At 41.2% G+C, this 13,657-nt stretch overlaps 1 protein-coding gene across 1 annotated transcript in view; it reads left to right on the top strand.

Annotated features, from left to right (window-relative positions):
* PKD1L3 (polycystin 1 like 3, transient receptor potential channel interacting) overlaps positions 1-13,657 on the top strand; it is a 64,170-nt gene that overhangs the window by 2,543 nt on the left and 47,970 nt on the right. The window contains 4 exon segments of the mRNA XM_035024515.1: positions 957-1,126; positions 5,990-6,097; positions 11,018-11,064; positions 13,242-13,490. Coding sequence (XP_034880406.1) covers positions 957-1,126; positions 5,990-6,097; positions 11,018-11,064; positions 13,242-13,490 — 574 coding nt within the window.

Genomic DNA, 13,657 nt, shown 5'->3' with positions numbered 1-13,657 from the left:
CATCATCTTCACTGAAGTCTAGGTAAATTAATACGAAGCCTTGTGATAAAGAACACATAATATGGGGGCGCCTGGGTGGCTCAGTTCGTTAAGCGACTGCCTTCGGCTCAGGTCATGATCCTGGAGTCCCGGGATCGAGTCCCACATCGGGCTCTCTGCTCGGCAGGGAGCCTGCTTCTCCCTCTGACCCTCCCCCCTCTCATGTGCTCGCTCTCTCTCTCATTCTCTCTGTCTCAAATAAATAAATAAAATCTTTAAAAAAAAAAAAACACATAATATGAAAAAATATATAATCTGTAATGTGTGGGCATGGTGTGGAGAACAAAGGCAAAAGAAATCTAGAAAAAAATTAAATCTCCTTACAACTTACAGCCCATTGACAAATTCTTGAGACAAGCAGGGTGACCTTCCTCCAGAAGCTTACCTGCCTCAGTGTTAATATTTTGCTAGAGCCAAAAGGCAACCTTAGCTTGACATTAGCCCAACTTCCAGGATCCTGCAAGTCTTCTTTAACATATAAAAATCCATTTGGAAACTTCCTTTATCTCTTCCCCTCCCCGCAAGATATATGTTAGCAATCATCCTTCAAACATATGGCCCAGTGATATCCATCTGAAGGGTCTTGTGACTAAGGTTTACTAGACAGTAGAAAATGACCCCTCAAGGTCCAGGAAACCTTGCTTCCAAATTCCTTAGAGATTTCCGCTATCCCTCAGCTCTTCCCAACTGGAAAGAATGTAATCAGTCACTCCTCACAATCCCAGGCAGCATTTTCTGCCCACAGGTCCTGTCCCAATGTTTAATAAAACCACCTTTTTGCACCAAAGATATCTCAAGAAGACTTTCTTGACCATTCGCTCCTGGACCCCCAACAACACATCACATCTGGGAGATATCCTAAGTTGCATCTATTAGAAGCTAGCAAAATTTGGTTTTCATATTTACTTTTTAAAAAGGTTGATTTTGGAATCTGAGGCTCATCTGGGTCTGTTCCTCTTTCAGCAGGTGTCGTGCCCCCCCTGGCCCCCAGAGCCCCCCAACTGCACTTACATGTCCCGAAACTCCAACTGGATCTCATCAAAAGTGGACTTGTGCTCCCTGGGGCATTCTTTTATTTGCCAGGCTGGTAAGTGATAAAGCCACATGCCACCAAAGTCATAATATCTAGAAACTGATTCTACATAAGGACGGCATGTGAGAGTATTGGTTAAAGAGTCTGTGCCATGAAAGGGAGGTATATGCCAAGAGGCATCCAAAGACTGAAGGAGGCAACAGACCAAAGAAAAAGGCTGACAAGTCCGGCTTGACAAGAAATGGCTTATTAAGGGGGAACCACCCAAGAGGAAAATGCTTAAGAATAGCTGTGTGTCCTAGTCCTGTCTCCAGGGCAGATCAAGGACATTATGCCCCAAGGTTTACTTAAGGGTGTGGTTAAATGAAAAGAAAAACTGGGGATGGGGGTGTGGGGGGAATGTGCTTAAGAAGGTTTATTGTCACAGTCTGTGAGTGATAGCGCAGAGGATGCATGTAGGGATTTTGATGGTATTGATTATATATTGATTTTCATGATACTGATTAGAGTGAGAAACTGTTCATCTGGAATGACTTTCATATACATCCCACTCTGGTAGTTATTGCTGTGCCTGGTGTCGCCTTCATTTCTTGACTTGGATGGAATGTGGGAGAAAGTGTAGCAGTAAACTCCATTTTCCTCATGTGCACCCCAAACCCATTCGGCACTTGGGCTTATGAGGGAAGACTGCAAAAGCAAAGGGGAAAATAGGATATTGGTGTAGGAAGATGAGAAGGTGAAGGGTGAGGAGGCTGTTGTGTCGGTTTGCGTCCTCAGGAGTACACGATGAGAATTGTGTGCATAAAGTTGGGTGCGGGATTTTTCTTTCAATGTACATTTTTCATGGTGGTTGTGTCCAGCATTTATTCTTAGTTCATTGAATTCTTGAGGACCTTACAATGTCGCAGTCTGAGCAAAAATTTTGTTCCACTTTAAAAAGTCGCAAATACATTCTTAGTAAAATATGAAGCATCTATGGGTTCTTCATAAAACAGAACACATTGTAATATTTCTCTGTTATAAGAAAAAAAAAAAGATCACCTTCCTCAAATACTGGGCATTGAAAGAACCCAATATATCAAGGTAATAAATTTTTGATTCCCAGCTTCTCATTCTCCACCCTTTCAAGCTCTCTGTGATACGCTTGCCCGATTTTGCCATGATAGCACGCTGTTGTTGGCGAGACCAAGGTTGTGAGGCCAATCTCTGCGTTAATCAAGGGTTCCTGTGTTTCATTATCACAAATGTGAGTGTGGCTCCTTACAATGGTGAACTGCTTTTCATCTTGACAGGAGGTTATTTGGCCCAGCTCATCTCCAGGATCAGAAAAGTAACCCTTAATACAACCTAAATGATGATTTTCCATTCATTTTTCACTCTCCAAGAGTTGAGTTTTTAGACATTTTCACCTACTCTTGGTTTTGGAGTGAAAATGCATTTTTCTGATATTATCACTCAAGTACTTGCAAGAGATTACTGCTATGGAATATGAAATGTTTGTGCAGAAGATAATCTTGGGCAAAAAGAATTCTAGGGGCATCTGGCTGAGTCAGGCATATGACTCTTGATCTCAGGGTTGTGAGTTCGAGCCCCATGTTGGGTGCAGAAATTACACATAAAATCTTTAAAAATAAACAAATAAAATTTTACAATAAAAAATAAAAATCTTTTTTAAAAAAACAACAAAAAATGTTTTTATTTTTATTTTTTTATTTTTTAGATTTTTTTTATTTATTTATTTGAGAGAGAGAGAATGAGAGACAGAGAGCATGAGAGGGAAGAGGGCAGAGGGAGAAGCAGACCCCCTGCTGAGCAGGGAGCCCGATGCGGGACTCGATCCCGGGACTCCAGGATCATGACCTGAGCCGAAGGCAGTTGCTTAACCAACTGAGCCACCCAGGCGCCCCAAAAAATGTTTTTAAAGAGAATTCTCTTCAGGGGTGCCTGGGTGGTTCAGTGGTTAAGCTCAGGTAATGATCCCAGGGTCCTGGGTTTGAGCCCCGCATCAGGCTCCCTGCTCGGCGGGAAGCCTGCTTCTCCCTCTCCCACTCCCCCTGCTTGTGTTCCCTCTCTCGCTGTGTCTCTCTCTGTCAAATGAATAAATAAAATCTTAAAAAAAAAAAAAAGAATTCTATTTAGTTATCTAAGCCAATTCAGCAAATTCTGAACCTGCCTTCCCATAATGAGATTAAATGTTTCTGTAGTTAAGAGCTCAGGCTCGGGCGCCTGGGTGGCTCAGTTGGTTAAGCGACTGCCTTCGGCTCAGGTCATGATCCTGGAGTCCCGGGATCGAGTCCCGCATCGGGCTCCCTGCTCAGCAGGGAGTCTGCTTCTCCCTCTGACCCTCCTCCCTCTCATGCTCTCTGTCTCTCATTCTCTCTCTCAAAATAAATAAATAAAAAAAATCTTTAAGAGCTCAGGCTCTAAAGTCAGACTTCTGAGTTCATATCTTGATTCTGGGACTTTCCTGTTGTGGGCAGCCCTTCAAAGGATTGTCATGAGGATTAGTAAGATAATACAAGTAAAGTATTAGAACAGTGCCTGGCAGTTATTACTGTTACTATTATGAAATTTCTATTTTTTGTGAAAAGTTCATTTCTGCTTGTAGATAGTATCGCATTCATGTCAAAGGTCATTGGATCTCTTGGAGATCCGATATTGCTAATTACCTTTAAAACTAAAGTATTGGCACAATGTAATTGTTTAGTGTTCCGAAATAGCTATTGTTGGGGCTCAGCCAGAAAAGCATGTGACTCTTGATCTTGGGTCATGAGTTTGAGCCCCATGTTGGGTGTAGAGATTACTTAAATAAATAAAAAATGTAAGAAGGAAGGAAGGAAAAAAAAAAAGGAAAGGAAGGAAGGAAAGATAAAAGAAGGGGAAAAAGAAAGAAAGGAAGGAAGAAGGAAGGACGGACTACTGTTATCATAGTGTTTATACATTTTATTGTGAACTTAAGAAATGCCTCTTCCGGAGTGTCTGGATGGCTCAGTCGGTTAAGCATCTGATTCTTGGTTTCAGCTCAGGTCATGATCTCAAGGCTGTGGAATCGAGTCCTGTGTCAAGCTCCGCACTGTTGAGCGTGGAGCCTGCTTAATTAAGATTCACTCTCTCCCTCTCCCTCTGCCCCTCCCCACCCTGCTCCTGCACAAGCTCTCCCTAAAAAAAAAAAAAAAGCCTCTTCCAAAATAACATGTTGGTGGGAGAAGTATTTGTAAATTTGTTCCTTAACATTCAAAAGAGAAGTCTAAGGTTTCATATTATGAAATATTGTTGCCCAAAAATAGAGAAATGCAAATTAAAGCTGAGATACCATTTCCCCCCATCAGATGGGCATAAATCCACAAACTTAACAACATACTCTGTTGGCAAGACGGTAGGGAAATAGGTACTCTCATAAATAGTTAATGGAAATGCAATAAGATACAGTTTCTAAGGAGAGGAATATTTGGCAGTCTCTAGCAAAATTGCATTTACATCTACCCTTTGACCCAGCATTCCTGCTGCTGGGAATCTATCCCAAAGTTACACTGGCAAAAATATAAAAAGACACACGCATGAGGCTATTTATTGTAGGTTTCTTTGTAATAGCAAAAAGGTAGAAACAATCCACATACCCATCTAGGGGGATGCTAGTTGTAAAGAGAAATAAGGAATATCTTTATGTACTGCAGTGGGGTCATTTCTATGTTTTTTTTAGTGGGAAAAAGCAATCTGGAGAACAATGTATAGTATGCTTTTTAAAAAGGATAATATGAATATATATGCATAGATAACCTACACACATATATCCATAAACATAATAGAAAAGCAAACAAAAACTAATGAAAATGATTACTTATGGTGGAGGGAGGGAATAGGGTAGAAAGGACAGAGATAGAATTTAGATCTTCCTGAATGTACCTGGTTTCATAATTTTGACATTGGAACTCTCTAAATGTTTTACATAATTAGAAAAAAACTGTTTTGTTTCCTAAAAATAAGGAAGAAGAACAGGAGAGGAATTGGATGTAGCAAGTTTCGACAATTTTTAAGGTTAATTTTGCTCAAGAGCAGGAAGGAACTAGTTCATGAGGCAATGTCAATTGGTGATTTGTCCTAAGACAGAAAAAACAGTAGCCAGGACGGTATCCTTGATCTGAGCTAGTGTGCAGCTAGAAGGGTTCACTTTGGATAGGAGCGCGGGGAGCTTGTAGGAACAGGACAGAAGGCGGCATCTGTGGGTGTAGATGTTTGCTGGTTGGGGGCAAATTTGGTGGCAGGACTCTGTGGAAGGGACGCTTAATTGTTTCCATTGTTTTTTTGAAGCAGAAAGCAAAGTTATGACCTGCCCTGAGAATGAGGATCAGGGACTTCCTTGTCGTTGGAGGTACAGTAGAGGAGGAAATAGGAAGAAGTCCTCTCAGAGAGCAGAAGCATGACGAGACCCGGGGAACACAATAAGATTGTTAGGCTTGTGATCTGAATTTAAGCTGAGATATGGTCAGTGAGGTTGTATGATTTTGTCAAGCCACGTTGGGCAGCACGTGTGAGAAATAGCAAGTCTACATAAGGAGGCACGTTCAAGAATGTTATTGTTCACTACTGAACTCTTTTCTCTCTACCAATAGGAATTACACAGTACGAGGAGAATATTACACTTAGAACGTAATTTCTTAAAATGAACTTAATTCTATCTTAGTGTTGACCCAGTCAGTGGACCTCATTTTGTGACGTTGGAGAGTAGAAGGTGTTGTGATGTCAAGAGCAGAAGAGCTCCTTGAGAATTCCTACGTTCTTTAAAAAAAAAAACAAAATGGATAGTAATCTTTAATTTGTGTTGTCTTGATTATCATGTATGTGCTGGTGACAGCTATTTATAGACTTACAGCTAGAGCTATATACTAGAAATTATCTTTTCCATTGGCCTCCAAATAGAGGCCTTTCCAGACCAAGATGAAAGACCTGGAATTAATTCTCATTTACACTGGAGACCTGAAAAGATAAGAGGAGAAGTTGCAGTACCAAGAAACAGAAGGACCTCAGGTAATGGGTAGTGAAATCAATTCCTGCCTGAAACGTTGTACAAGATTAGTTTAGTGCTGAAGTGTGTCATCATAACATGTACCCCATCAATATTTGTTGCGTTCTGTTTTGTCTCATCTTATTGCAGTCTTTGATCTCATTTTATAGGTATTACTTTATTGATGGGCCTTTGGCCATCTTCTTTTCACATGTGTCCTAATAAAAGACAGGGTTTTCTCCCACAAAATTTCCATCCTAAGTCTTCTTCAAGTCCTTGCAGTCTTTCACATTGTGGTATTCTCTCTCATTTTTTTTTAATTTTGAAAAATAAATACTATTTGGGGAAGATGCATTAGCCTGAAATGACCTCAATCAATATCAGTGTTGGATGATTATAGAGATCGCCTGACCAACCAGGTAGAAAAAGAGACAAATTTAAAGTGCATGTAGTGATTATTCTGGGGGGTATGACCTCACAACTTCCAAGTTTTAGATGTCTTTGTCAACAAGCCCTCCAAGGATCCCTTAAAAGAGCAATCTAGAAAGTGCTGTTGTAGAGACATGAATAACTATCTTAAAAACAAACATAAAAATCAGCTTTTCCAACTGCTTTTGTAATTGGGTACTTGTGAGGTGGGGAAGAAGTGTTTCGTGATAGCAGTAGATGAAGGTAAAGTTGGTGTAGTTTTGAAACTGTTAAATAATTACAGAAGTCGCTCTCTTGATAATTAAGGCACTGAGACTGAGGATGCATTTGAAGAGTTTCGGTAAAGCCATGTCATGGAAAGCGAGTTTCCAGAGAGCAGTGCGCCTAAGTTAACACATGACTACAGATAACATGTGATTTTAAACATGCCTTTGTAGAACAAGTTAACTAGACATTTGACTGTTTCACCTATATCCTTAGAAATGACATAGTCGGGCGCCTGGGTGGCTCAGTTGGTTAAGCGACTGCCTTCGGCTCAGGTCATGATCCTGGAGTCCCGGGATCGAGTCCCGCATCGGGCTCCCTGCTAGGCAGGGAGTCTGCTTCTCCCTCTGACCCTCCCCCCTCTCATGTGCTCTCTCTCTCAAATAAATAAATAAAATCTTTAAAAAAAAAAAAAAAAGAAATGACATAGTCAAGTTTGCCCCCAAATAACTATCTTTAAATCTCCTCATTGAGAAAGAAGGGCATTGCCTTATCTGGGGAGTTGCCTTATATTTATGTACGTATGGCCCTTTAAAAAAAATTTTTTTTTTTTCAATTTTTAAGTAATCTCTATACCCAAGGTGGGGCTCAAACTCACAACCCTGAGATCAAGAGTTGCATGTTCCTCTCTCTAAGCCAGCCAGGTGCCCCCCAAGGTCCTTTGAAAATTTTGTGTCACTTTGTTTTACACGTGTTCCTATTAAATTTTGTGTAAATGGGTCTAATTATTTGATTCTGAGAATATTTTTATAGTAGAATTTATCATATTTAAATGTATTTTAATAGCTGATGTCATTTCTTGCCTTCTTCTGTGCTTTTGGGTTCTAATCCTTTCTTGCTGCTTTCTTCTGTCCTTTGTTGGAATTTTACTCTTCCATACTCTTGTTTAATTGTTTGCCTTCAAGGAGTTGTTCTTTTTGAAAACACATTCCTGCACCTGTGTTTCTCTGATGGTTGGACTCAGGAGTGAAACAGTCTCTTTTCAAGCCCCCTCATCTGGTTAAAGGCATATAGCACATGTTAGCTTTTCCTTCCCCACCCTCCCTCCATAGGTTTTGTTAGTATGGTCTGTGGGTTTTATTCAGGCTATTGTTATATTGGTTTGTTTTTTTCTTTATTCTTATGTTAATCCCCATACATTACATCATTAGTTTTAGATGAAGTGTTCCATGATTCATTGTTTGTGCACAACACCCAGTGCTCCATGCAGAATGTGCCCTCCTCAATACCCACCACCAGGCTAACCCATCCTCCTACTCCCCTCCCCTCTAGAACCCTGTTTGTTTTTCAGAGTCCATCGTCTCTCATGGTTCGTCTACCCCTCCAATTTCCCCTGCTTCATTCTTCCCCTCCTGCTATCTTCTTTTTTTTTTTTCTCTTAACATATATTGCATTATTTGTTTCAGATGTACAGATCTGGGACTCAACAGTCTTGCACAATTCACAGCGCTTACCAGAGCACATACCCTCCCCAGTGTCTATCACCCAGTCACCCCATCCCTCCCACCCCACCCCCCACTCCAACAACACTCAGTTTGTTTCCTGAGATTAAGAATTCCTCATATAAGTGAGGTCATATGATACATGTCTTTCTCTGTTTGACTTATTTCGCTCAACATAATACCCTCCAGTTCCATCCACGTCATTGCAAATGGCAAGATCTCATTCCTTTTGATGGCTGCATAACATTCCATTGTATATATATATACCACATCTTCTTTATCCATTCATCTGTCGATGGACATCTTGGCTCTTTATATTGGTTTGTTTTTAATAGATTTTATTTATTTACTTATTTATTTGAGAGAGAGTGGAGGGAGAGGAAAAGGGAGAGAATCTCAAGCAGACTCCCCATGCTGAGTACGGAGCCTGACGTGGGGCTCAATCTCAAGACCCTGAGATTATGACCTGAGCCGAAACCAAGAGTTGGACACTTAACCAACTGAGCCACCCAAGCGCCCCTGTTTTTTTATATGTAACTTAAGAATACCTTAAAAAAAAACTTTTGTCAAAGCCATATTTCCAACAATTTAGAACGTATATCTGTTTTAACTGGTTTCACATTTAGCACCAATCATTTTTATGCCATAACTTTACCCTTCTTGAGCTCTCAAGTTTGTATAGTCTCTATTCCAGTTGTTTTTACAAGAAAGATCCATTGGTGGAAATATTTTGGCAACTCAAGGATACTCAAAATGTCTTTCTTGTCCCTTCCCAATAGGCCATGTTTTAGCAGCATGTACAAGTTAAAAACATAGGGTCAGCTGCTGTAACAGAAGTCAGAATGGAAGCTTGAACAAATGGAATTTCCTTTCTCTTCCACATCACAGTGTAAGTAAGCAGACCAGGGCTGTTAAGTAGGCTCCACAGCTTAGGAGACCCAAGCTCTTCCTGCCTCGTTCTGCTGTCGTCACCTTGTGACTTGCATCTCATGGTCTATAAAAGCTGCGTTAGCTCCCCGCCTCCGTGTTCCCATTCTATCAACTGGGAAGGGGAGAAGGGAAAATGGGAAGCCTGATCCTTTCCTTTAAGGACACAGCCTGGAAATTGCACCAGTTACTCCTCGTATCCTGCTGGCCAGGACCTGATCACGTGGCCTTACTGCTGCCAGTGGGGCTACCATGTTTCCTTCGAAGGAAGGAAGGCCCAGCGGGGGAAATAAGCAGTAGTCTCTGCAATACAAGGAACATTATTTCCTTTGTCACTCTTGCCCTCAAGACTCTGCAGAGGCCGTTCTCTTGCTTTTTGGCATTTATGGTTACCGTGGAAAAGACTGTCGTTAGACTTTTTTTTTAATAGGTAGCCTTTTTTCCTCTATCAGATTGTAAAATTTTTTAATCCTTGTAATACGGAAATTTTCTTAGCAGGTATCCAGGTCACTTTTCACTGATTTTGCCTAGAACGTGATGTTATATATACACATTTTTCTATTCTCTTTTACATATTTACCACTTATATTTCATCAGTTCTCGTTTTATCCTTAAGAAATACCAGTTATTCAGGGCACCTCGGTGGCACCCTCTGCCCCTCCTGGCCCCTGCTTGCACATAGGCTGTCTCTCCAAAAAAATAAAGAGAAAAAAGAAAGACATGGCAACTAATCAGAAGAACATCTCAGAACTCTGTCCTCCCCCAGCAGTAGTGGTTAGAATGATTCTGCTGCTAAACATACATATCAGTCCTATCAACAGCAGAGAGACTGTTACAAGAAGAGATAAAGCAGGCTTGCTATAACCAGATAAATTGTAATGGGTCTAGAGCACATGCCTTGAAAGAAGTCAGCCTAAGTTAATAGCAAATAGCCATGGGTGTTAACACTGATAGTGCCTTCAGATCATGGTTTTCTTACTGGAAAATGTGGAAAGGGAATGAAAGCAATAACCGTGATCGGCTAAAATGTTGTCAATGATTATTTTCTACTCTCTCTCTAAAAGTATTAGACTACAGGGCCTCCTGGCTCAGTCTGTTAAGCGTCCAACTCTTGGTTTTGGCTCAGGTCATGATCTTGGGCTCCTGGGATTGAGCTGAGTGGGGAATCAGCTTCCCCTCTCCCTCTGCCCCTCCCCCCAATCGCACACTCTTTGTGTGTGTCTCTCTCTCAAATAAATGAATAAATCTTAAAAAGGGCGGGGGGCACCTGGGTGGCTCAGTCAGTTAAGTGTCTGCCTTCTGCTCAGGTCATGATCTCAGAGTCCTGGGATCTAGCCCTGCATTAGGCTCCCTGCTCAGTGGGAAGTCTACTTTTCCCTCTCCCTTTACCCCTCACCTATGCTCATGCTCTCTCTCTCGTTCGCTCTACTCTCTCTCTCAAATGAATAAAAAAATTAAAAAAAAAATTCTTTAAAAGTATCAGATTATGGCCATACCACCTTGAATGCACCCGATCTCATCTAAAACTGTCAGAAATATGCTCTGATTTATTAATAGGGAACTTCTCCTTTTGGTAAAATTATGAGGCAAATACTTCCACAGTAATATTTATGTACTGGCAACTTTACGATTGATGTGATTTAAATATTTTTATACTGAGGGCCTTTGAAGAGTAAGCAGAGATTAGACAGGAGTGATTTGTGACACTTCAGCTCTGGAATCCTAGCTTGTCTACAGAATTACCATCAGAGGGAAATGGTCACTTTAGTTTCCTATATGAAATGATTCGCACTGTTTTTTGCCAAGAATAAGACGTCCTCAAATAAATTTCTACCCTAGACTTTTACTTGAACTTAGTCTGCTTTGTTCTTTCTGTGGCAGCTACTCATCCTGCAACCTCCTGTCACCACCCTGCTCACGCTGATCTTGTAAGTATGTCCCTTGACAACACACATCTGGGATTAGTAATCTCTGTAATGCCTGGTAGGTCCCGCCAGAACGCCATTCTGGCTCACTGAGTGCCCCGGATATAGTGTTCTCATAAGGAAAGGAAAGTACTTAAATGCAGGAAAGAACCAGGTTGAATGGATATTTTACTAACGACATTTTATTTTATTTTATTTGGTTTGGTTTGGTCTGGTCTGGTCTGGTTTGGTTTGGTTTGTCACCATACATTACATCATTAGTTTTTGATGTAGTGTTCCATGATTCATTGTTTGCATATAACACCCAGTGCTCCATGCAGAACGTGCCCTCCTCAATACCCACCACCAGGCTAACCCATCCCCCCACCCCCCTCCCCTCTAGAACCCTCAGTTTGTTTCTCAGAGTCCATAGTCGTAACGACATTTTTAAAGCCGACTCTGGCTTTCATGTTGTTACAATTATCATTTGTTGCTTGGTTGTTTATTCCCTGCTTCATTCCAAAAAGAACTTGTGATATCTTACAGAAGTACATGCAATACGATAAAATTCAAATTCCTTTTTAAAAGGGGGGAAAAAGGGGCGCTGGTTGTCTCAGTCAGTTAAATGTCTACCTTTGGCTCAGGTCATGATCCCAGGGACCTGGGATCGAGTCCCGCATCGGGCTTCCTGCTCAGCCGGGAGCCTACTTCTTCCTCTCCCTCTGCCTGCCGCTTCCTCTGCTTGTGCTCTCTCTCTCTCTCACAAATAAATAAATAAAATCTTTTTAAAAATAAATAAATAATAAAGCAAAAAATAATAAAAAAGGAAAAATACCTGAGTGGAAGGAAAATCAAAGTAGAAACTGCATAATGTATAAAATTTCAAATTCAAGAAATTTCTCTGCCTTCCTGCCTCTGTGTCCTACATAGAAACCTTTCACTGGATGTCTAAAGACAGATTCATTTACATTTACTGGACTCACTGCAAAAAATAAGCATTTCTAGTTATATGAAAGAGAACAAGGATAAGGTCAAAATCCCTTAAATCAGTATTTTCCAAGTGATATTCTACAGAAGAGTAACCAGCATTGCTTAAAACGTTTCCAGAAGGAAAGAAAACAAAGGTTTTTGACTGTAGGACTTCTCAGAGCCAAACCTGACCACTTCCCACCATCTTCATCATTATCACACCGTGATCTAAGCCACCATCATCTCCCAGGCAAACTTTGCATCTGCCTCCTGCTTATCTCCCTGCTTCTGCCCTTGGCCCATTGCTCAGTTCTCAACACAGCAGTCAGAGGAGTGATCTTTTACAACACAAGTCAGCTCCTGCTGCGGCTCCTCAAAGCCCCCAAGGTCTTCCCATCTCATTCAAGGTAAAATGATTCTCTTCTCCTTTGCCTGACATATGAATGCTCTCCCCAGTCCCATCCCTCATTCCCACCCCCACCCCCAGGACCTTTCTGATCTCCCCAACGTCCCAGTTCTGCTCATCTGGCCTCCTGTTCTTCCTCAGACAAACCCATCAGGCTGTGACCTCAGGGCCTTTGCACTTCTCAGATGCCCATCTCTAATATATTGTCAGAACTTTTTCCCTTTATTTCAACTCTCAGCAAAAATGCTGTCTTATACATCTGAGCACCGTACCTGAAACACACCCTTTCCTTTCATCTGCTTACTCTTACTGTTTTTCTTCATGGCACTGATTTAATACATAGTATAATTTGCCTCCACTACGAAAATGAAGGCTCCATGAGGGCAAGAACTTGGCTTATTTTGTTCATTGCTGTATCCTTAGTTCCCCAGGACATGGCTTAGCATGTGGTAGATGTTTAATTATAATTTATTGAATGGTTGATAATAAATACACTAATGTAAATTGTGAATCTTTTTTATTTAAATTCAGTTATTTAACATATAGTGTATTTTTTAGTTTCAGAGGTAGAATTTAGTGATTTATCAGTTGCATATAACACACAGTGCCCATTGCAAGTGCCCTCTTTTTTTTTTTTTTGTAAATTGTGAATCTTAAAGAGGGTAATATGCCACATTTTCAAAACTGTTTGAACACTGGATCTTTTTGAGAGAAATGCCCATTAATATCTCATGGGACATGGGAGAGCCAGAATAATTTTGGAAACACTGCCTTAATTTTCATATGGTAAAATCTGATTCGGTCTCTTCCTTTATGTACCTTTCAGTCCAAGACCCTTTGTCTTCCCATCAGCCCATTTCCTTCAACACTACCCAAAGCCACACGGCAGGTCCTGGCAGTGACCTCGGCGCCTACCAGCCAGCATCTTGCTGGTACTCCAGTGCTCACCAGGCCTGCGCCTGAAACACAGCCTGGGCAAGCTCTGGTAGTGGTGACCTCAAGCCCCAAAGAGGATTCCCAGACGGAGGTCTTCACCACTCACCTACAAACATCACTTCAGGATGCATCTGATCAGGTAAATACAGAAAACCGAGGTCACCCTGAGGACCTTTGTGAACTTGCGAAAGTACTTCTATTCTTTCCTTCTATTTTGGTGATGCTTTAAGAATAGCCATGTAAGGAAGGGGCCCAGTTCACCCTCTACCTCTGAGCAGAACTCTCCCGCAGGATGCCTGACACGCG

This window comes from Mirounga leonina, unplaced genomic scaffold, assembly GCF_011800145.1.
Source record: "Mirounga leonina isolate KUSES-001 unplaced genomic scaffold, KU_Mleo_1.0 Mir_180, whole genome shotgun sequence".
Lineage (NCBI taxonomy): Eukaryota > Metazoa > Chordata > Mammalia > Carnivora > Phocidae > Mirounga > Mirounga leonina.
Note: the sequence above shows the minus strand (reverse complement) of the source record. Positions and strands in the feature narration are given on the sequence as shown.